The sequence below is a fragment of the Thamnophis sirtalis genome, unplaced genomic scaffold, assembly GCF_051295495.1.
Source record: "Thamnophis sirtalis isolate CommonGarterSnake01/CBP01778 unplaced genomic scaffold, rThaSir2_p1.2 scaffold_2, whole genome shotgun sequence".
Classification (NCBI taxonomy): domain Eukaryota; kingdom Metazoa; phylum Chordata; class Lepidosauria; order Squamata; family Natricidae; genus Thamnophis; species Thamnophis sirtalis.
The window spans coordinates 5,048,462-5,073,087 of NW_028261382.1; the positions used below are offsets into that span (position 1 = coordinate 5,048,462).

Sequence of the window (24,626 nt, forward strand, 5' to 3'; positions counted from 1 at the left end):
GGGATTAAACAATATCCACTAATGCTAATGAATTACTTCCTGGTTCATAGGAAAATTATCCTGAATATTAGACCCTGGGAAGCCAACAATGGAAGGAGAACTATTTTCTCTAGTTGAGGCCTGCAAGCTTCCCAAATATCTTTGGTGCACTGCAGATTCATTTTGCGTCCATTGAATAGATGATTTCCAACCTCATTTTGTTCCCTAGAGCTGCTGTTAGAAACCTTTCTGTCCTAACATTTATGCTGGCAAATCTGGCAGTTTCTAGTTCTGAGGCGTATATAAATGATCTGCATCTGCCTTTCTGACATTTTTAAAAGTTCTTTTTAGAGTCCAGGATCTGCAAAGCAGCAAAATCCATTAGGGAATGAGGCTTGTAGAACATTTTACAATATGGTTTTTAATATGGAAATAGGTCTGTCCTTCCTTCCTTTCCTTCTTCCTCCCTCCCTCCCTTTCTTTCTTCCTTCTTTCCTCCATCCCTCCCTCCCCCTGTCTTTCTGTCGGTTTCTTTCTTTCTTTCTTTCTTCTTTTTCTTCCTCCCTCTTTCTTTCTTTCTTCCTTCCTTCCTCCATCCCTCCCTCCTCCTGTCTTTCTGTCTGTCTGTCTTTCTTCTTTTTCTTCCTCCCTCCCTCCATCCGTCTTTCTTTCTTTCTTTCTTTCTTTCTTTCTTTCTTTCTTTCTTTCTTTCTTTCTTTCTTTCTTTTACCAGGCCCATCTCAATTGAAGACAAGGCTTGCAAGAGGCATTGATCTTAAGAAGCAGGCAAGAATATATGGGAAGTAACCTTGATTGATTTTTTTTTTTACCTCTGAGTGGTATGAATTCCCTGCTTTCTTTTATTATAATGCTATTAATTGGTTAAAAAGATCCAGAGGAGCCTGGCAGCACCTTTTCCAGCAAGCAAATTTTATTTTAAAACATATATTTTTGTAAACTGCAGCTCCATCAGGTCCATGCCTTGGCTAAATCAATCTAATCATAAACACTGGTCTGTAATGTCAGCACTCATATCAAAAGCATAATCTCAAATGTAAGGCATTACTTTTAGAAGCTTTTAGAAAGATTACTTTCTTTCTGCAATTTACCTTCTATATTGCTATGCGCATAAAAAAATAGTGACATTGAGTAGGATATATGTGTATCAAAATATATGTGTATCAGAGACTGATGTGAGAAAAAATTGCCCGCACAGTATATGAGGAATCATGTAAATGTGAAATATTCAGTAATAATGTGGATTTTGTTTTCTTATTTGTTGTGGCTTATAGCCTTCTCCTGGGCCATGTAGTGAAAATAAATCTGGTAACTTAATCTGGATTTCTGATCATAATGCTGCACCATAAATGTTTTTTTTTGTGTGTAAACAGAACAGTACAAAGTATACATTTATTAGGATATAGAAAGCAAGCCTATGATGCTTTGTTTTGCACAGCATACAAACTCCTATTATACAAGACTTGAAGAATTTCCTGCAGTATATGACTACAACTGATGGAGAAAGCATACAAATCCTTTAAAAAAAAAAATGAGACCACGCTTCTCTAGTTCAAAATAGGCAGTAAGAACAGCTAACAGTGGAGGATTATTTTATTAAAAACCAAGAATCAGTTACGTGTGATGCTGACATATACCTTATACACCAGCATTATGATACAGTTTTAACAAATAAGAGAAATACTGGATGGTCAATGTGATTTTCCAGTAGTAACTGCATGCTTGTCTCACTATCAGTTTTATATTACCGTTTTGCTAAAATGCATCAAGTACAGTGTAAAAACTAGTATTCTGAAAGCAATTTTTATATAATATTGCGGAACAAAATTTTGAAACCCAGAATTCTTGAAAATACAACTGCTTGTATTGCCCATTTCTAGGAGATAAATACTGTGTAGCATTTTCCCATTTCCTTCCTTTTGCCTTGTTTCTAATTCTTATTTTAACAACTGGTAGGAAAATATAATACAAGTCTTACCTAGTGTGATGTCCTTCAAATATATTTGGACTATAATTCCCAGAATTTCTAGCCAATGTGGCTCTTGGCATCAGGTTAGAGAATGCAAGGCTGGTTTATAAATTTCTGCGTTGGGTGGAGTTGTTTGTGTTCTTGACAAACATTATTCATGCATTATTTCATATTGCACGTAGATATTATTCATCAAGTGCCTCTGTCTACCTTGTTTAATTTTGTTTAATCTGCACGGTGAGTTTCTGAGGAAATGTTTAACTCATTAATGGAAAAGTAACGGAACTTTCCAAATACATTGGAGAGGAACTCTAACTAGTAATGTTTTCCACTGAGTGTGAGATTTCCTCATGTTCAGGCTGCAAGGAGAGGGCAAATACATGAAGTGTTCCATATGGGCAACATGAAAATTGGGTTTCCTTTTTGTGAACTAATTGGAGAGCCACAGTTGAACATTTTATGCTTCAATTAATTATGCTGATTTTTCCATCTAGAATAAAGCCATGTTAAATCTGAATGTTACTTATATTTGTGTAGGATAATTCTCATTTAGTAGATAAAAGATTTTCACGGATGTGGCCATATAGGTACAATCCCATGCTACTAACAAAACGTGTCTAAATCTCTCCAGTTCTCTATTACAGTAACCAGCATGTTTATCCCGCCATTTATTTTCTCTTCCGGAAGATAAGATGCATGTGTCAAGACCACCCATAAAATCAAATTTGCAAAACATTCCGTGCCAGAAGTATAATCACGACAAGTCTTTCAAATTCTTACACTATTCCTTTACACAATTATTTTTAAATAGGGTGGTATGGCTTTGTACTACGTCTTTTGAGATGCTGGCATGGAGTAAATGCTTAGCAATGGGTCTTTAAAAAAAAAAAGTATTGCTCTACCAATACTTGGTTTAATCCCACAGTCTGTGCCTGAACACATGTAATTTCAGAACAAAGATTATACTGTTGCACTGGATGGATTCCAGAGGTCTAAAGTCTAAAATACAGCATAAATATAAAGGAAGGAAGCCTGATACACATGAAGTATATTTTGACCTGTACGGTGATATGTTCTTGCTTCAGAAGATTCGTGTGGGACTGTATCAAGATAACGCACTGCATGTTTCTTGGTTGAAGGACATGGGAGTTTAGCTTGGTATAGCAATACATTACGAATGTGACCACTTTCTACCTAGTAAAGCAAAGTGGCTGTGTATAATTTCCGAAGCACCCAAAAGCCAGACAAGGAATAATGGCTGGAAACTGATCCAGGGGAGATTCAATCTAGAAATAAGGAGAAATTTTATGAACAGTCGACCCATGGAACAGAAGTTGCCTTCGGAAGTTGTGGGAGCTTCATCCCTGGAAGCTTTCAAGAAGAGACCAGATCAGTCAACTGTCAGAAATGGTGTAGAGTCTCCTGCTTGGGTGGGGGGGCTGGACTAGATGACCTATAAGGTCCCTTCCAACTCTGTTAATCTGTTGTTATTATAATATAACCCCATGTAAAAAGCCAGGAATCTCTGCCCAAGCCTTGCAAAAGACCTTGGTGCTTTAAGGACTTCAATGTGTAAATTTGGTTTGCTTCCCTGCGCAGTTCCTCTTTCAAATACTGTGCAATCTGAATATAAATCACGGGAAAAATCCATATGCTAATTGGGGAAAGGGTTTCAACCTTTTTTTCTTAGGTAAAGGGGTTGGTGGGAAAGGGATCCCCAGGAACTTAATGCTGTTAGGGGCAAGGCAAACTTTGAGAAAGGGGAGGGGGTGGCTTCCTTACTCATCATCATATATAGGTGCCCTCTGTAGCATAGAAAACGAGAAGAGTAGGCTTGCTACCAAGCTTTTATGGTTGCTGCTGATTCCAAAATGGTACCAGCTCTAGTTTGGGGCACAAGCTAAATAAACTTTGTTTCCTGTCTGTTTCATCATAGCTCAAAATCTGTGTTATGCCATTGGTGATTTGAAATTGTCTTCCATTATTGAGAACACGGAAGGGTGTAATGGCACAATTTTCTTTGCAAGCTTCCTAGAAGACTGGCCCTGCTAATACCTGTTGGGGAGGGTGGGCCGGGGTGGGGGGTGAGGGATTGTGCCTACAGCATTGTATTCTATTGGATGTTTTTCTCTTGCAGCAAGATCCTTCAATCTAGAACGATATGTGAAAAGCACCCAAAGATTTTATTTTTAAAACATGGATTAGACTGAATGCTTGCTCTATGTTCTTGTGTGATTTATTTTTTAATTTCCCCTTAGTTAGGCCAAAAAAAAATAAAAGAATGCCAAAATCTATTATTTTCTTTTCTTTCTTTTTTTTTCATTTTGCCCTTTTGTATCACTAGACTAGTCCTTGTTGTGTTTTATTTCCCCCCCCCTCTGCTGAGCAGCTGTTCATTGTACGCCTTAATGCCATCTGAGCTAGTGAAGTTGTTTTCCATGTGTAGTTCTTTTCCTCTCCCAACTCCTCTGCCATTTAATTGTGTGCCACGTAGGACATTTGAGTCGGGTGGAAACTGACAGCCCTTTTAATGTGTCTCTTTTCCTCTAGAGCCCAGGATCAATTCCAGTAATGAAGTGACCATTACCTCCCCTCAAATCCCCATCACTCTACAGTGCAACCTCACATCCAGCCCTACCCCCCTCATTAACAGCTACTGGGTGAAGAATGGAGAGGACATTCCAAGTACCATGAAGAACACAAACACCACAGAATACAAGTAAGTCTGAAAAGGAAATTTTCCTCTCTGAAAATTCAGTGGTGCTTCCACAGAAGCAGCTGAACAAAATGTAGGAGCTGAACAGCTTTTAAGCATCAAAACTAGCGATTTTAGCTAAGGAGACTTAGATGCTGTGCATCTCCAATCCTCAAGTTTTTCGTAGAATGAATGACATTAAGAAATAATATCCAAAACTTTATGCGGTGGTGAGGAAGCAACACATTATTTGTTCCTTTATCCATTAACAAGCAGAATAGAGATTCAACTTGTGACCCCAGCTGAGCCCAAGATTTCTGTTGTTAAGCGGGACGTTTGTTAAAGTGAGTTTTGCCCCATTTTACGACCTTTCTTGCCACACTTGTTAAGTGAATCACTGCAGCCAATAAGTTAGTAACACGGTTGTTAAGCAGATCTGGTTTCCCCATTGACTGCTTGTCAGAAGGTCGCAAAAGGTGATCCCGTGACCCAGGGACACATCAGCGGTCATAAGTATGAGCCAGTTGCCAAGCGCCTGAATTTTGACACGGGATGCTGCAAACGGTTGCAAGTGTGAAAAATGGTTGTGTCACTTTTTTCAGTGCCGTCGTAACTTTGAATGGTCACTAAATGAAACCGTTGCAAGTCGAGGACTACCTACCTGTACATTAGGGATAATGCTCACTTTAAAGGTTAATAAGATTTGGGTGCACTAACCCTTCTAATGTTGATAGCCAAATTGGAACCTTGTTATAAATTTTCCTCTTGAATTTATTCCAATTTTTCTAATAAAGTCTATAGGATAATTCGATCCATCTTAACCCAGCTTTAAAAAAAAATTTTTTTTTTAAAAATAGTTCAGAACTTCCGTTTCAAACGGGGAAGATCCTATTTAGAATCCCCATTGGCTCTTTGTGATATTAGGGAAAGTGCTCTTTTCAGCCTCTCTCATGTAGGCGTTTCATTTGGAGGTTTTCCAGCAAAGAAGCTGATAGAAGGTTTTGAATATTTTGGATTGCTTTTTATTGTGTTAACCCTTGAATAACCTAGAAACAACTGGGCCTTTTATGGCTTCGTAAAACCTGGGTGGTTTGTCCCCTGCTATTCTGATCTCTCCTTCTTTTTCTTTGCAGAATCACAAAGCCCAGAGCTGATGATTCAGGGGAATATTGGTGTGTATTTGTATTTGTTGCCTCCCCAGTAGCAAATGCTTCAATAGAAGTAAAAGGTACCCATACTTTTCAATTCATTTCCTCTGTCTTCGTCTTTAGCTTAGCTTCTAAAATTCTCCTCCTGCAATGCCTCATGGAACACTTTTATTTTATTAAGTGTTCCCAGGTCCCAGTCTTTTTTAAAATATATATATACTTTTTTATTTTCCATTTTCATAACATACAATCACATATATACTATTACATAGCCAGTATCCTATTGTATTAATTACATCAGTTCCTCTTGTCATCAACGCCCAGAAAGATAAAAACCCATTATTAGCTCTTCTGCTCTCCATACACCTCTTTCTTCTACTTCTCTCCTACCTCCTTTCTTCCCTCCATCATCCTTTCACTACTCTACTTCCCCTTCCTTTCTTCTTCTCCTCTCTCTACATTCCACTCCCCCTTATCCTCCTCATCTTCCCCCCCTTACCCTCTCTCCTATCCCTCTCTTCCCATCTTTCTTCTCTCTTCTGTTTCCCACTCTTCCTCTCATTGGTGTATTTCTGCTTCTGAGCAAACTCCAATCTATGTGGATGGTATTTATGCTTCCATATCAACATACTTAACATATCCTAGTTTTAAAGAAAAAATAAGAGAAGACAGTATACCTGTGCAATCATATTACATTAAAATCTAACACCCTTTGTCAAGCCTAATATACATCCCTCCCTCCCCCCCCAACCCCCCCAGGTCACAGTCTTCACAGGTGACGAGGGCTCACCCATCCTCATAAAATTGGGACGTCTTGAGAAATGGTTTTATCTCCCGAATGCCAAAGCCAAGCATGAAAATGTAAAATAATTCTACATACACAGTACTGTATGTCAGTATTGTGCCTTCTTTTCTGTAGGTTTTTATTTTGCTTGCTCTTGTGGATCTTTTGAAGCTGCTATAAAAAGTATCCCAGCTGCAACTTTCTGCATTTTTCTGTAGGAATAAATGTGATGCCTTCCAGCCTAGCCCTAAATTGTTGGGGACTTTCTGCTCAGGAGAAGTTGTAGAATTATTTTTTCTTTTCAGAATGAGAGCATTTTTTGGGGTGTGTGTGTTATTTTATTGCTCCATGCTTTTGTACTGTTCAGTATAACCTGAAGGATTTTTCCCCAGATTTTTTTTAAAACACTGTCGGGGTTACTCAGTGAGATGCAAGACACTAAAAACAAAATCCAGAATTGGACACAGATATTCTGCAGACACTCTTATTATAGGGAATTTACTCAATAGTTGAATATGAAATGGAAGGAAGTTCTAAATAAATAATCAGTGGCAAAATTGAATATATTAAGCCACCGGAAGGCCCACCGCTGTGGCTTTCTTGGATTTTGAACAGTGGGTGACGATTTTGAATTTTGTTATATAGGGTTGTAACAGTTCTATAGAGGAAACAGACTGGATTATACACTGCTATTTTTCTCTCCTTTCCTCCACTTCCCCCCAATCCTTTTTTGTGTGCCTGTTAGCTGCTCCTGATATTACTGGGCACAAGCGAAGTGAGAACAAGAACGAAGGGCAGGAGGCACTGATGTATTGCAAGTCGGTGGGCTACCCACATCCAGAGTGGACGTGGTACAAAAAAATCAACGGGATGTCTGTGGTGAGTAGAAGATCGAACGCCACTAGGTAAGCACAGCTGTTGGCTGAAGTTTGCAAGGCGAGGCCAAGGAATGAAGCTATTCCAGTATTTTTTGCCTCCTAAAGATCATTCTCTCTTGTTCTGCAAACAGCCTTTTTTTGTGGGGGGGGGGGCAGCTTTCTATTGGTTTGCTAAACTTGAAGAACAAAATCGGAGACATCTTAAGAGCAAAACCAGGTATGGTCCCTGCAACAGAGGTTTTTTAAAAAATGTTACTTCTAGGCAGGAAATCTCTTGCAGAATGACCCTGCTTTCTCCTGCAAAACAAGAATCCAAGCATCCAATCGCTTATGGTTTCCCTCAAGCGTTCTGCATCCTTTTCTGACTAACCTTACCTTGCTTGCCGCTCAGAATTATTCCTCCATGGCTATTTGAAATACAGGCAGTCCTCGACTTACAACAGTTCATTTAGCGACTAATTCGAAGTCACAACGATACTTACAACCATTTTTTTTTCACGCTTAACAACTGTTGCAGCATCTTCAAAATTCAGAAACTAGGCAACTGTTTCTTATTTACGACAGTCGCAGCGCCCCAGGGTGACGTGATCCCCTTCTGGCGAGCAAAGTCAATGGGGGAAGCCAGATTCGCTTAAAGGCCATGTTGTTAACAACCGCCGTGATTCGCTTAACATCTTGCTTAGCCACACAAATTTTGGTTGTGGTCGTAAGCCGAGGACGTGCCCGTATACGTGCCCATCTCCTTCCGCCACAAATGAACTTGAGGAGGTTTTAAAAGGCGGCAAGTTGAATGATTATGCGAATGAGCTTGCCCTGCTTCTCTCATGCCCAGCTTGCCAAGCTTCCAGAATGAAGAATATTTTAAGCTCGTTCGAAGGATGGGATGTGGGCGCATAACAGAATAACTGGAACGCTTGGTAATTTTTGCTCCGGATTGCCCTTTTCTCCTTAGAGTATTGACAACTCTTCGGGACGCTTCTTCATTAACAACAAAGAGAATTACACCGAACTCCGTATTCAGAGCCTCCACATCACCCAGGACCCTGGCGATTACGAATGCAATGCCACCAACTCCATCAACACGACCGCCAAAATCACCATCCTCCGTGTACGCAGCCACTTGGCTCCTCTCTGGCCCTTCCTGGGAATTCTGGCGGAGATCATCATTCTTGTAGTTATCATAGTTGTTTATGAGAAAAGGAAGAGGCCAGACGAGGTTCCAGACGGTAAGTTTCTTCCACACCGCTGTGTTTGCCGGGAACCAGTCCCCCCCCCCCTTCTTTTTTTTTCTCGGGGAGCCTTCCGTTTAAAAAGATGGCATTATAAAGCATACTTCCAAATTTCGGGCTGCTGGGAATCCGTTGTCCCTCAGTCTTTGAGAGGCCTTGACAGAGAAGATACTGAAGTATTTGTATCTTTGAAAAGGCTCTGTCAAAATGAGGAAGTCCAGGCAGTGTCAAAGCAATATAAAAGTTTGTTGCAAGCTTACGATCTCGACAAGAATCTGAACCGCTAACGTTCGAGGGAAATTAGCGGGAATGAACAATGGAAGGAATTCAAGGTGGGCTGGAATTATATCTCTTGTGGGCACGAAGAGACTCGAGACTGATGAAGTGTTTGACCCCCTACCTCCCTCGGGCTCATCCTGGTCCTGTCTTCTTCCTCGCATGCGAGACATTTTAAACAATGTTCCCTATTACTAAATTCACCCTGCCTAAATGCAGCTTCCGTCATATACATACTGTGCTGTCTTGCTGGAGAGGGGGGAAAAAAGGGATTTTTCAAACTAATTGAACTTTTTAAGATCTCTTGACTGCAGATACTTGCAACCTGCCTTTTGCATGAATAAGATCTAATGCTTTAAGCGACTAAAACACATCGCAATGGAAAGCTTTTGCTCATACTTCCATTTGAAATGGTAGAGATAGGTAGCCTTTTGAAATTGTCCAATGAGCCCCACAGACACCCCATAACCATGCCGTAATCGTCTGCTTGAGACCCCTTGGAGGCAGTGAAGCGTCAATCTTAACTTTCTTCCCCCACTGATGTGGCTGTTTCTTTCCTATTATTATTATTTGTGAGGAAATCGGGGTCTGTCCTACCTTCTAACTCTGTTTCTCCATCTTGGCAATGATAAGATAGGCGGAATTCAACTCTCAGAAATTCTAGGAGTTGAAGTCCACCCATCTTACAGACTAAGGTGTAGAAACACTCCTAGCTACTAACTAGCTGCCTATGTGGACCTGTCTTGGATTGACCATAGAGAGTATGTCCATTCACAACTGAGGATTGTCTGTTTGTGTGTAAAATATTAATTATGAGCCAGTGAACAAGAACCGAAAATAAATAGCATCTTCCTTTTAAATGGGGAAGTTATTTGAGAAGTATATTGTTGGCCAGCCCCATCTAACACCTTGAATAAAATACTGAGTTCATGAAATAAGGACTGTGTTACGTAGACAATGCAGCACATTAAATTGCAATTATTACAGAAACGAACACTGCCTAAACAGTGCGATAATTCTGGACTAGCCATGTAAGATAAGATAAAAAATTTTTTAAAAGCATGGTCCTGCCAATAACAGATGCTCAAGGTGTCATAATGGATTCCATCTGAGAGTCCTGTTTTTATACAGCTGCCTTGACAAAGCCATTCAGCTTTTTGAAACGAGCAGGCCAAAGGGAAAGGCGCTTTGGTAAGTTTGTGTAAAAACGGGCCAGCATTTTTATTACATGCATAAAATCCAGTAAGTTGTTTATTTGGGAAACTTACACAGCCACCTACTCGCTCACAGCGACTCTAGGAGGTTTACAAGCAATAAAAACATAGTAGAGACAATAAAATAACAATAACCTCCACTTCCAATAATGGCAGTTTTTGTTTTCCTAGTTTCCAAAAGTCTATTCCAGCTTGGGTATTAATATTAGTTTGATCAGTTGGAATATGGTCTAGAAGGATTAAAGTAAATTTTTAAAACAGTTCCCAATCCCTCTTTTTTAAAAAGGCCCTTTCTATTTTATTGTTCTGCTTCTCTAAGGTTAATCCAGCCAGTAACATTAACTGTGCTAACCATGACAGCATATACCGTGGCTCAAGGAAGATTGCTTGTTTGTATGTTTGTCTCAAAAGAGACACGGCGGCTCAGTGGCTAAGACACTGAGCTTGTCGATCAGAAAGGTCGGCGGTTCGAATCCCTAGCGCCGCGTAACGGAGTGAGCCCCCGTGACTTGTCCCAGCTTCTGCCAACCTAGCAGTTCGAAAGCCCGTAAAAATGCAAGTAGAAAAATAGGAACCACCTTTGGTGGGAAAGTAACAGCGTTCTGTGCGCCTTTGGCATTTAGTCATGGCAGCCACAGGACCACGGAGACGTCTTCGGACAGCGCTGGCTCTTCGGTTTTGAAACGGAGATGAGCTTCACACCCTAGAGTTGGGAACGACTAGCACATATGTGTGAGGGGAACCTTCACCTTTTATGTTTATCTACTACCATGGACCAATGCAAGTTGTTTCCATTCAGCCAAAGGAGGTGGAAAGGATTGTTTGTTTCTGCCACAGCTTCCTGGGCAGACAGCTTCTTGATAAGAAAGGATAAGAGGGTGGGCTGGGGGGCCGGGGGGAGTTGCTAAGCCTCTTCACTTCTAACAAGATGCAAAGAGATTTGAGTTGGCGCCAGCTTTCAATTCGGCATGAAAGCCATTATGCATGGTCTTCTTTTGAAGAGATGGTTTTTGTTTCATTTGACAGATGGATAAGCATTTGCTGACGCTGGACCGGTCTTCGTTTGAACACATTTCTAGACAGATGCATGTGCCAGGAATGTGTGTAGACATTCTTGAGAATCCCATTGGCTTCTCAATTGCCTGAAGAGTTTGCTTCCTGACTGTGGCGGGGGGATCTGGTGTTGGGCAAGGGGGGACAGCCTTAAGGGTGCATTTCCTCGCCTTTGCCATTAAAGCTTCCTTCTAAGCCATGGAACTTAGAGGAACTTCCTTACTGAGTTTCCGCAGACCTTAATTCCAAGCCTTCCCATCTCTCAGGAATGAATGGCTGTTTCCTTTTGGCTGTTTCAGTTTTTGCACTGACTGTCAAAGTGGGGGACTCACGCAGAATATACTGATGATCTGAAGAAGCCGTTGAGTCAGCCCTCCCAAGCAATGCCTTAAAAGCTCTCACCGCTTCACCGGTGGGTGTGCCTCTTCAGGTTTAGGGCCACCGTGAATCCTTGGGGTTTGGACTCCGTGGCACGACAAAACCGCGCTCGACTAAAGCGCCCGATTAAACCGCGTCGCTGACGTCATCAACAGGGCGACAACAGCGAGCGCGGAAAATGAAGGGCGCTTTAAATAGCACTTTGAAAGCAAGCCGATTCAAGTTAAGGTAAGGGTTTAGGGTTAGGTTAAGGGTTAGGTTTAGGATTAGGTTTAGGGGGGTTAGGTTTAGGTTTAGGGGTTAATTTTAGGTTTAGCGTTTACAGCGTGCTTTTTTCTCCGCGCTGTTGTCGCACTGTGATGACGTCAGCTACGCGGTTTCGTCGAGCGCCCTTTAGTCGAACACGGTTTTGTGGTGGAACCTTTGGACTCACTTATGGAAGCCAAATTCCAGCCGGCAGATGAACATAGAACAAAGAACTATGCCCCATTTGTGTTGTTTTAAATTTATACGTACCATATTTTTCGGAGTATTAAGACACACCTTTTTCCCTCAAAGAAGGATGTGAAAATCTGGGTGTGTCTTATACACTGAATACAGCATTTTTTGCCTCCTGAAACCCCACCCCCTTTGCAAAAATGGCCGTGCAGAGCCTTTAGGAGACTTCCAGAGAGCTTCTGCGGGGCGTTTTTTGCTCGTTTTTGCCCCAACCCCCAGGAGCACTCTATAAGCCTCCTAAAGGCTATGCATGCCCCATTTTTTTTTGACAAAAAAATGGGCCCGTTTTTGGGAGGTCTGCAGAGTGCAAAAACTTTTTTTTTTTAATTTGCCTCTTCAAAATCTTGGTGCATCTTATACTCCGAAAGGTACGGTAATTAATTCAGAGAAAGACGATTAACTCCAGATTTACTATCATTTTCTCCAACTGCAATGGAGGATAGCTAAGTCGGGGACCCCCTGCATAGATGGAGGCACATGATTAACAGAAATCATTCGTGAATGACAGTTATGCCTAGCAGTTAATTCAGTGTTTCACCTTGTCACAGTAAGCAATTAAGGTCAGGCCATGCCTGCCATCCTCATTGCCTGTAGGATCCCACTTTGAGCACCAAAACCAAGACTAGAAAAGCTAGAAGCCGCCTGGCGGTAGTCCTCGACTTACGACAGTTCATTTAGTGTCCACTCAAAGTTACAACGGCACTGAAAAAAGTGACCTATGTCCAGTGACCGTTGTCGCATCCCCATGGTCACGGGGTCAGGCACTTGGTAACTGACTCATATTTATGACGGTTGCAATGTCCTGGGATCATGAGATCCTCTTTTATGCGACCTCCTGACAAGCAAAAGTCAATGGGGAAGCCAGACTCACTTAACAACCGTTTGACCAATTTGACAACGGCCGTGATTCGCTTAACGACTGTGGCAAGGAGGGTCGTAAACCGAGTGTGGAAATGTTGGTGCGTCTTATACACCGAATACAGCCTTTTTTGGCCCCCTCGATGCCCCGCCCCCGCATCCAATTTTTCTGAAAAATGGGCAAAAAACTGCATTTTTGCCTTCCCCTTCAGGCTTCAGCAGGGCTGGGGGAAGGGGAAAATGCCCCCCCCCCCAGCCCTGGGGGCCAGGGAGGACAAACACTTTTTTTTTCTTACTTGCCTCTTCGAAATCTTGGCGCGTCTTATAGTCCGAAAAATATTGTAAATGGCCAAGACTTGACTGTAACTCTATTGGGAGCTCAAGGCAGTGTCCATAGGCACCTCCCATCCCCTACTGCACCAAATCAGCATAAACATCTAAGGTTGCTCTATTCAAAAGGAGTCTTTCATTTCATTGTTGACATATTTATGCCTTCTTTCTCTTTGTGAGAGAGTTGCGTGCCGTGTGTGGAGAGGTGTTCTTCCATTTAACTCAGTTCTGCTGTTTCTGAGAACCAGGCTGGCCTCAGCAAATTCCCTTTGTCCTCCCAATGACAAAGGCAGGCTGAATTGGGTCCAGGTGTACCTGAGCCATCCTATTATTATTACCTGGGTATTCTCAGTGTGGTTGATGTCCCCTGCGTGAAAACAGCCTATCGTTCTTAACCTTGACTTTCCAACGTCCCAGATTTGGCGGTTCCTTGGAGCTACCCTGAGGAATTTCCTCCTCGGCTTCTCTTACGTGCAAGTCAACAGCCATTGATTCAGAGAGAGCAGATTTTGATCTTTATATAACACATACCCACTGGGAGCTTTTTGCTACGTTGTGCTAAAGTTTGATTTTTGCAATCGTTGCTTAACGAGAGGCAGGTCTTGTGTGATGGTTTTCAACAACTCCCTGGGCCGTAGCTTTTGTCAACACAAACAGGGACGTGTTTCCGTGTTTCAGTCAAGCTTACTTTCCTTTCTGCTCCTTTCTTCATTCAAAACAATTATTATCTCATTGTATCAAGTCTAGGGTACGTAGGGAAACAAATCTTTCTAGTGATCAATCAACAATGTGCTTTTCTAGACAATGTGTGTTTGGAAGTAAGAAGGGAGTAAAAACTTTACCTGGTTTTCTTCCACCTCCTCCTCCTCTCCATGTTAATTTCAGCCTAAGCCAAAGTCACATGTTGTTTTCCCGTTTGAATTGTTTTGCAAATTGGAATGAAATAAAGAATGCATGATTTTCTTTTCTTGGCAGGGCAGCTGTTCCATTTTTATGGCATTTTGCACAAATGCTGATTTTTTTTTTCTTGGCTTGATCCTGGTTATAAATAATAATGTGAAGAAAGCAATTTAAACAGTCCTCTTTTTCCTTCCTTTCTTCTTGTCACTTCGGCACTCATCTAATCGTCTTAGCAAAAAGTAGGTTATGCTTTGTGCTTTGCTTGACTAAAAGCCAAGGAATTGTTGCCTGCCACTGAAGGGGTTTTTTTTGTACGCAAAATGCACAAAAAAGGCAAAGCTTAATGAGCAGCTTTGTCCTTTATCCCAGGTGTTAATTTTTATAGATGCTCTTTCCAGCCACTTGGATTGATTATGGCCAGATGTTGCTATTGTTAAATACCAGTGATTTCTCCGGTGCCCCCATAGGCAGGTTTCCATCTTTCCTAACCCAAAGATAAGAGTGAGAGGAGACAGACAGACAGACAGACTGACGTAGATTAGAGAGGGGAGGTAGAGAGAGGGGAGAGAGAAAGACAGACGTAGATTAGAGAGGGAAGAGAGAGATTAGATAGATGTGAGAGAGATGAGAGGGAGGGAGAGAGAGAGATGAGAGGGAGGGAGAGAGATGAGAGAGAGAGATGGGAGGGAGGGAGAGAGAGATGAGAGGGAGAGAGATGAGGGAGGGAGAGAGAGATGAGAGGGAGAGAGATATGAGAGGGAGAGAAAGAGCGAGATGAGAGGGAGAGAGAGAGATGAGAGGGAGAGATGAGAGGGAGAGATGAGAGATGAGAGGGAGGGAGAGAGATGAGAGGGAGAGATGAGAGGGAGGGAGAGAGACGAGAGGGAGAGAGATGAGGGAGGGAGAGAGAGAGATGGACAACTCAACACAGAAATTCTGTCCTTGAAAAACATCTTTTCTAAAGGTTCTGAAGTCTTCGTCTGCATTCTTGCCCAGCTTAATTGTTATCTCAGGAGTCCTTGGTGCTCTCCAAGCCTGCTGGTTTTTCTTGCAGACATTTCATTACCCAACTAGGTTCCCTGAAGATGTTATCCAGTTGGGTAATGAAACGTCTGCAAGAAAACAGCCAAGCTCCGGACTCCCCAAGCGTTCAACCCATAGCTAAAAGTTACCTTTTAGCCAATATTCCTTTCCCCGCAGGGTCCTGCCTACCTTACTCCCACCTCACTGCACCTCTGAGACACTCTCAGACTTGAAGAAGAGTTGGCTAGATTTCCAAAGATCTTCTCTGATACATCAAAGTCTGTTGCTAAGGCTGCCAATCTCTCTCTTCTGTTAACTCTTTCCTTCTAATCTCTTATCAACAACAGCATTCAAGCAGGTTCCGTTCCTGGCTAGGTTTTATGACGATGATGGACCAGAGAATTCTAAATGCAATTCAGTCTTAAAAACCACATTTTATTTACACATATTTTGTGCCTCGTCCTACCTGTGCTTTACCTTATCCTAAAGAAATTGGGAACCAAGTTGCCAAGGTAGATGACTCAAATGAGTAGACACCCCAACTGATGACTTTTTTTGAATTCCTACCTTATTAAATCTGCTAACTTTCACCTAAAAGCCAAATCCTTTCATTTATTATTTCTTACTTGGGTTCAGGCTGTTGGATCAACCTTCCCGAATGACGCTTTCTCCTTCTCTTGTTTTTTGTTTCAATTTTGAGTACATGAGTGCAGTTACCAAATATCCTGCGCTTATATTAATACCTTGTTAGTTTATCTGCGTGCGGCAAGCATAAGCATTAACATACTGTGCTCCTTATAGTTGTATTGCAGAAGTACTTGCAAAGTGGAATACAGCGTAAAACCTACACCACACAATAGAATCTAGATAATTTCCATCAGGCTTTGTCCCTTAAAATGCTTTTTTCAGAATTAGTTGTACGAATTGATGGATACCTGGCTATCTTCATTAAAAATACTATTTATGTATTCCATGCATTTCATTCCATTGATTCAATATGCTGAGCATAAACATTGTTTATCAAATGTCACGTCAAAGCTTCTGTTTTCAGTTCTGATATCTGATTTAGAAAGGAAAGGAACTGATCTTTATGGAGTATCTTGAAAACACAGAAACTGCATTTCCAGTGTTGCAGTTGATATGAACTGTGCTTAGAAGTCTTAGAAATGTTATCTGGAATACTGTTTTGCTCTTTATATAAATGAATTCAAACCACTTAACTTTTTCAGATTTGCATTCAAGTGATTTTTTTCCCCCCCTTATAAAAAATAAAACGTTCGTAGATTCCAGGCTCCGAAAATACAAAAATGTGCATATTAGATTTTACATAGCTTTGTATTTTGCATGTATTTATCATTGATATATAAGAAAACATTTTGTCCTTGAAGATTTGCACATATATGCACATAGCTAGTATGCTTTTTTTTTAAGTCGGAAAAGACAGTTCTATAAAGATTTTAATATGTTACACGTATGTGCATTGTAGCATAGAATTGGGCTATTTATGGGAAATGTCCCCTAAAGTTTTTTTTTTAAAGTATGTTTATTTTGTGCATTTGGGGCTATTGAAATGTTAATTATTCATAATAGTTTCAAATGTTCTTAGCTTTTACAATAGTTTCCCCTGAAATATCGATGTATTTTTGCCTTTTGTCCACCCTCCTTCTAAACAATAGTATCCCATTTAGTGTGATAGCATAATCTTCTGTAGGTTAGTTTTTACATGAAGTCCTCAGTTAGCGACCATACTTAATATCAGCAACTTCATTAAATACCGCATTCACTAAGTGAAACCATAACGTAGCTTACAATCTGACTTCTAATTTCTTCCGCCATATTATACCTGCAAAGGCCACAGATGAAAAAATGGGTCCTAAAATTACTTTCTCACCGCTGTCGTAACTTTTGAACCGTCGCTAAAGGAGGCAGCTGTTAAACGAGCGCTACCTGTCCTGTTTAGTCTCCTAGTTGGCATTGTCTTACGGACCTCTGCAAGAAGACCCACTTAGCAACCGCGAGCAATGCGGTCTCTTTAGGGAAAAAAATTGGCATTTCTTTCCTTTTTGTTTCCACGCCTTAGCTCTTGGGAAAGTCCAGTATAGGCTTTATAGTCATTGCACATCATATATACAATGAAATTGGTTGTCGAGTGTCGAAAGTGTTGCTAACGGAAGAAAGAGGTTCCTTCCTTCACTTCTCCCCCCCCCCTCCCCTGTTTCTAATTTTTATTTTGCTCTTTCCTTGTCAGGTTGTATGACAGGTCAGAAGTAAGAGACCCTAGATCTAGACTGAAGAGGGGCGTGGCGGAGATTTCTAGATCTAGGTCTCTTGAGAACATCTGTGTGTGTGTGTGTACAATGCCTCCCCTGTGCTAAGGGAAGAACATAGGACAAAGGTGTCCTTCTCTCCTGCCGACTCCCGATTACAGATTCCCACTTTATAAGCCCTTCTGTTCCTTTGGCAGAGGGGGAAAAAAACAACAAATAAAATTTCTGATTAGCCTCGTCTTAAACCTCTTCCACCTTCCACTGCACCTAAGCCTCATTTTTTTTAAAAACAAACAAACCTGAATCTCCCATTTTTTTTCTACAGAGCATATAGGATTTCTGCTTTGTCAATTTTGGAAGGGGGTGTAAAAATTCAGCTTGAGTGGAGCTCTCGCCTCACAATCAGGAGGCCGTCAGTTCGATCCCAGGTAGAGGCAGATATTCCTCCTCCTCCTGGGCACAATGAGAATATATATATATCTGCTGAACAAAACTCCGCATTGGCAACAGGAAGGGCAGTAAACACTCAGCTCCATTCAGTTGCCCAGACTCTGCCCTGCGAGGGATTATTGGGGTCATTAAAAAATGATGATGATGTGAAAATTCAGCTTGTGATTTAAAACAAAACAAAAAAATCCTGAAACGGCCGCTTGGAAGCCCTGCTTTTTTTACACACTGATCTTCTTCAGAGGTCCTGCTTTTTGGTGGCAGGCTAATTTCTTTTTGCACCCTAGAGCCGATGTGTAAAATGGAGAAGTTGGGAGTCTTTTAACTTGATGACGTGTCAGTGGAATGAATTGCCAAGAGAGGCACCGGTAGTCTTGGGGAATGGCAGCCAGGTCGGAGGAGCCCCAGGGGAATTTTTCTGAACCGACCTCCGTCTCAAATGCTGTAGAGAATGACTAGAACGTGCTGAGTAATAATTGTGATTTGTCAGTTACTATGACTTCTTTTCTTTTCCCCCCTTTCAATTGCATCATTCCTTTAAAAAACGGTGGTAAGTGAGATGCTTTGCATGCTTTGGAGTTCGTTTATTCTCCGCTTTCAGTCTATACAATTGCACAGTTCATGACGTTAACACTTCTCCTTAGTTTTCTCCATTCCCATCCATCACTAATTTGGGCTTCCGTTTTGTTATCGAACCTCCATTTTTCTAATTTGTTCCATTCTTCTTCTTTTTTCCCCTCTTCCCCTTCTCCCTACATTTCTGTTTCTCCCCTTTTCTGGTCAACCTCTCTAGGGTTCTGGTCCTTTATTTTTTGTCTTGTCACGTCCTGTATACGGTGGGATCTATATTTTTTTTGTAAAGGTTTCGTAGCTGATGACCCAGGAGCTATTGACCGAGAATGGCTTTCTATAACTTGACTGGGCATAGAAGGGAGAAATGGCCATCCTGCCAGTCCCCACGATAAAAGAGTTGCATGTCGAACCCCCTCTCCCCCCCCCCAAGCTCTGCCAACCTAATGCATTCACATTAGAGCATCCATCTTCGCTTCTTCCATCTCCCGTCCGAGCCCCAGTCTTGTTCCATTTGTAAGCTCCTTCTTGTTCCACCTCCGTGTTTTGAGGACCGGTCTGTCTCAGGGTGGCATAAGTTGGAGCTTGGTCCAAGAATGCGTTAGCCAAACGCTCCCCGGGGGAAAAAAGACAACAACACCACAACCCACACCCCTTGTTTCAGGCTGCTGTGATTGAAGCGAGTTTTCGAATGGCAGAATAATGATTTCGAACACGGCACGAAAGCCACCCACCCCCCCTAACCCTGCTCATTCCTGGGAAAACGAAAACTAAGGATGTTCCTGGATGTCAGCACCAGCTTCTATATATTAGAGCGTCTCTGGCTTAGGCTGCCTTTATTTTGGGGGGCGGGGGGGGGGGTCTGTTTGAAAGATGTATGTCGGAAGGGGCAGCTCAGTTTTTATCGTAATGTGCTTCCATGTTTCCAAACCTGATGTGTCTCTGTATATCTCCACTGTATATACAGCACATTGATGTCTGATTGTCCTTACTTACTAGTCCTAGTTCTCTGTACCTCGTTCTGATAGTTTGCTGTGAGTAGCAGACTTCTGTGGAAAAAAAACTGGTGTGTTATTTTGGCTGTCCAGCTGTTAGTTTGTGGTTAGCTCTTTTCTTTTCTTTTTTTCCCCCCCGTTCTTCCTTTTTTTCCTCCCCTCCGTTCTGGTAACTGTGCTGGCGGTGGCTTAGCCACTCCGTTGCCTTAAAGATACTGGTGGAGTAATGTTCAGCTTGGGCCAACATTACTCCTAGTTGTGTGCTCATGCAGTTGCTTACACTGTTAAAAGACTGTAGTTTCCATAAACGCTTTGTGTGCCTTGAGTCCCCTTGTGGAATCCTGCTGAGTTTGTCTCCAAACTACAAATTATATAAGAAAACAACTTCTTCTTTCTTTAGCTTTCCAACTATCTTATCAGTAAATAACCTAGCGATGTAATGCAGAACAGGTTGCCAATTGAAGGTGTTTCTCATGGATTGGGTGGTTTTTTAAAAATTGCTTAAAATGTGCCTGTTTTTTTATTCTGTATAAGGTAAAGTACAAATGAAAAGTCGAGTTGATCATGAAGAAGCCTACATGAAAAGGGACACGTTGATTATTATTATCATTATTTTCCTAATCTTCTAAAAATTTATAACGGGACAAATTTCTGGCCCTCCCAGGTAACAAGCTGAAGTGCCTGTGATGCGTAATAAGTGGGTAATATCATTTGTGTATGTCAGTGGTTCCCAAACTTGGCAACTTTAAGACTTGTGGACTGGCTGCAGAGCTGGCTGGAGAATTCTGGGAGTTGAAGTCCACAAGTCTTAAAGTTGCCAAGTTTGGGAACCACTGGTGTATGTGATCACCACAAAGGCTTGCTGCTTTTGGAAGGGCTGTTTTGTATCTATTGCCAAATTCCGAAATATTTTAGTCAGAACTCCGGGAAAAGTGTCTGAAAGGGACAGGAATTCACACAAAACCATGCGTTTCTGGGGAAGAGTCAGATTGGGGGGGGGAGGGGAATAAAAGGTTTATTTTAGAAACAAACAGCAGGATTTTACAACTGAAATGTTGGTTTGTCTTCTCATCTCTCTTGTAAGATTGAACCACTGGAATTTGGGGACAAGATGAGTGTATACATCCACATTTGCAAGAATCTGTCCACTTAACAGTTGCGGTTTTTTCACGATCGGCATTCAAAAAGTGTTGACTGAAATGATTTTGAACAAACCTATTTTGTCATCTAAACTCAAATCCAGGAGGAAAAAAAAGATTCCCTTCATGAAATCTTTGCAATTTCAAATGGAATGGCATTTTAGATAAACCTGTTTATTGGTAGGCAATAATTTTGTACTGTCGCACATTTTTACCTCCAGAACTTAACAATTTTTTTCCCTTCTCTCCCTCTCTCTCTCTCTCTCATTGGATCACCATCGATCTTCTTGTAGACGATGAACCAGCTGGGCCAATGTAAGTATTTCATGGACCTCATCTTCCTACCGCAGTCCGTTTTATGCTCTAAATAGCGGTCACCAGCTGATGGACCATGAGAAAATTTTGGTGGTCTGCAGAAGAATTATTTGCATTTTTTATATTTCACTAAATCAGGGGTCCTCAAACTACAGTCCCTGGGAGGGATACGTGCAGTGAACACTTGTGTCGCTGCAGAGAGTCTCCCCCTTTGGGGTCTTTTTGTGGGGGTCGGAGGAGGGGCAGAAATTTCAACTTGGGGTCTACTTCAGCCTCCTGGTGGGGGGCTTTGGGAGAAGGTTGGAGGGAAGTGCTGCTGGTGGCGAAGAGCCGGAGGGCCTCGTTCCAGTGGGGCTGCATCATGGCCTGGAACTGGCTGGCCATCTCAGCCCTCTGAGCCTCCAGGCGCCGGTACCTGGCCTTGCACTCCCGCAGGTCTTCCCTCTGCTTGGAAAGCCTATGCTCCTAGTCCTCAGTGAGGTGCTTCCGCTGAGCCTCCTTCTCAGCCAAATCCAATTTGAAGTGAGCCAATTATTTTGCCAACTCTTTCTCGTGGTGGCTGCTTAGCTCCAGCAACTGCTTCCTGTTGGGGCCCTAAGGAGCCTGGGCGGGCAGGTGAGGAGTGGGAGGGGAGGGGCGAAGAGAGGCTGGCAAGGTGCCCCTTGATGTGAGTGACATCAAGTTGACCACGCCCACCCGGTTACATGACCACCTAGCCACGCCCACCCAGCCAGTCATTAGGCAGATCATATTAGTGGTCCAAGGGATTTAAAATTACGAATTTAGGTCCAAAACTTTGGGAACCCCTGCTCCAAATATTCCATCTTCCTACATGAAGGGAAAGCAAAATATTCCGAGGTGATGAAGGATTGTTCTTTCTAGAGTCAGCATATAACAAATACTTCCACGTTGCAGAGAAAAATCCTTAGTCTCATCCAAAACAGTGCTTCTCAATCTTGGCAATTTTAAGATACGTGGACTTCAATTCTCAGAATTCCCCAGGGATGTGACGACGATCAAGAAACTGTCACGTTAATCTGTTTGTTTGTTTTCTGTTTGTTTACTCTGGCCTTTTAAATCTCATTGTAGGTCAGTCTAGATGTTTTTGCATGTAATCTTAAGTGTCAGAAAAGGGAGGAGCAATAGAAGTGGGGATGTCAGTGGGATTGCCATTTCGAACGTTTATTTTTTGAGGGGGAAAATATCTCCTGCTTTCCTTTCCCTTTCTTTCCTTCCCTTTCCTCTTCTTTTCTTCTCTCTTTTCCGCTTTCCTTCCCTTTCTTTCCTTTCCTTCCCTTCCCTTCCCTTCCCTTTCCTTTTCCTTTCTTCTCTCCTTTCCTCTTTCCTTCCCTTCCTTTCCCTTCCCTTCCTTTCCTTTTCCTTTCTTCTCTCCTTTCCTCTTTCCTTCCCTTCCTTTCCTTTCCTTCCCTTTCCTTTTCCTTTCTTCTCTCCTTTCCTCTTTCCTTCCCTTCCTTTCCTTTCCTTCATCTCATCATATGGTAAATATTGTTCACAACTTTAGTTATCCCCCCCCCGCTTAATTTGGATGTCATTTTGCTTTTGTAGGAAAACTAATTCCACAAACAACCATAAAGATAAAAATCTACGCCAGAGAAATACAAATTAAAAGCAGTGCTTAGGTAAGTTTGTATAAAACGTTTCTCAAAACTTTTTTTTTCATATTTACTTACTTATCAACCCCTGGGTTTTTGAAAACGCGGAGGGGCTAAATATAATTTGCCTAAGCCATCTGTATTATCAGAAATTATTTGCAGGTTAAGTGGCACTAACGCTGAATGGAGCCAGCCTTACTCCTGGATATTTTTTTCCACACATTTGTGGCTGGTACAACAATAAAAAACCGGACCCACATCACACACAGTTCGCCCACATCTATACAGGATTATAATGATCCAATGTGGCATGCCTCTTTAAAAATTAATGATGAGCCTTTTAAAAAAAAATACGATTCCACCTTGTTTCATATAAACAAACAAAAAAACCCAATTTGTCTGGTTTTTATAAACACTTTCCTGACCACAACCAACTTTGTAACAAAAGGTTGTTTTTATAGTCTTCTATCTCTATGTTTACAGGGTAAACATAGGTGGCTCAGTAGCTAAGACGCTGAGCTTGTCGATTAGAAAGGTCAGCAGTTCGAATCCCTAGCACTGCTTAACGGAGTGAGCTCCCGTTACTTGTCCCAGCTTCTGCCAACCTAGCAGTTCGAAAGCACATAAAAAATGCAAGTAGAAAAATAGGAACCACCTTTGGTGGGAAGGGAACAGCGTTCCATGCGCCTTCGGCATTGAGTCATGCCGGCCACATGACCACGGAGACGTCTTCAGACAGAGTTGGCTCTTTGGCTTTAAAGGCGAGATGAGCACCGCCCCCTAGAGTCAGGGACGACTAGCACATATGTGCAAGGGGAAACCTTTACCTTTATGTTTGTGTTCAGAGCTCCTTTTTTGCTGATTTCTGAGGAAGTGGGTGGGCCTACAATTTTGTTCTAGCTTAATTGCAATTAGAAATTTCAGTAATTGCTAACTGTTATTCGTTTTTCAGAGCTTTACGTTTTGAGAGACTGCTAGAAATGCCACCTGCTAGACTGAAATCCGATGGTTGATTTACACACTCCATTTTTCTCTGATGCTTTTCTTTGAAGTGAGCAACGGTGACTGTCTCAAGCATGCCTTATTTAGCCGATACTTTTAACTAACGCTTCAGAATAGAGGATGTAAACTATTCTGGGCTTGATGTGCTGTGGGAATGTTGCTTTTTTTTTTTTTCCTCCCTTTGAGAACATTTAAGTATTACAAGTAAGAACTCCAATCATGCATGCAGCAAATCTTCTTTTTTAAAAAACTTAACGTAGCTGTTTTAAAAATTAGCTCTGAAACGCACCTGCTGCCATTTAGTGAAAACCTTTTGTAAAGTACAGCAAAACCTAAAATATATATATACAGTATATATTTATATTTGGAGGGTGGGGAAACCAAACTACAGTGAGTATTTGATTTTTAAGCTGCTGAATTCATTCCTTATATTGTTATGTCTGAGAGATTTATGTCCGTATATGTAGGAGGAATATAATGTAAATCTACATTTGTCCCAAGGGCTCAATCTGTACAGAAAGAAAGAGATATCCTAGAATTATAAAATGCAGGATTTGGGGTAGTCCGGAAGACAACGATAATAGAATACAGAGAGACACTTTTGTTTATATACATATTAAAATGGCTTTAATTTTGTTTTTCCTTAAATCGTGTATATTTTTCATCTTTTTTTTTTGCACTGATGGATTCACAGTCTTGTATATTCAATTCAGGCCGAATTTTATAATTTCTTCTTTCTTTTGTGCGTGTGTGTGTGTGTTTGTTTTAATGCTGTTTAATGAAACAGCAATCACGGCATGGTGATATTCTATGCCACTGGTTTGTCTCAGTTCTGACATTCATTCGTGTTGATTTAGGATGACTGTAGAATCACAGGCATTGCTGGGTTCTTATGGGCGTACTTGTAGATGCATGAAACCCGTGGTGTATAAAATTGTTGAAGTGCAACGATCATGTATAAAAAGGGATTCTACTGTTTTTAAAAATAAAACCTAAATAAAAACCCTAGCTCTGGGGCCATTTTTAAATTGGAATGTTCCTGATCAAA

The 24,626-nt window shown here is 41.5% G+C and overlaps 1 protein-coding gene across 2 annotated transcripts in view; it reads left to right on the plus strand.

Moving 5' to 3' along the window:
- NPTN (neuroplastin) overlaps nt 1–24,626 on the plus strand; it is a 32,588-nt gene extending 7,962 nt beyond the window's left edge. For both annotated transcript variants that reach the window (XM_087704073.1, XM_087704074.1), the window contains 7 exons: nt 4,517–4,685; nt 5,795–5,889; nt 7,339–7,472; nt 8,424–8,697; nt 20,942–20,963; nt 22,530–22,603; nt 23,529–24,626. In XM_087704073.1, coding sequence (XP_087560199.1) covers nt 4,517–4,685; nt 5,795–5,889; nt 7,339–7,472; nt 8,424–8,697; nt 20,942–20,963; nt 22,530–22,590 — 755 coding nt within the window. In that variant the 3' untranslated portion in view covers nt 22,591–22,603; nt 23,529–24,626. The remainder of the gene's footprint in view (nt 1–4,516; nt 4,686–5,794; nt 5,890–7,338; nt 7,473–8,423; nt 8,698–20,941; nt 20,964–22,529; nt 22,604–23,528) is intronic.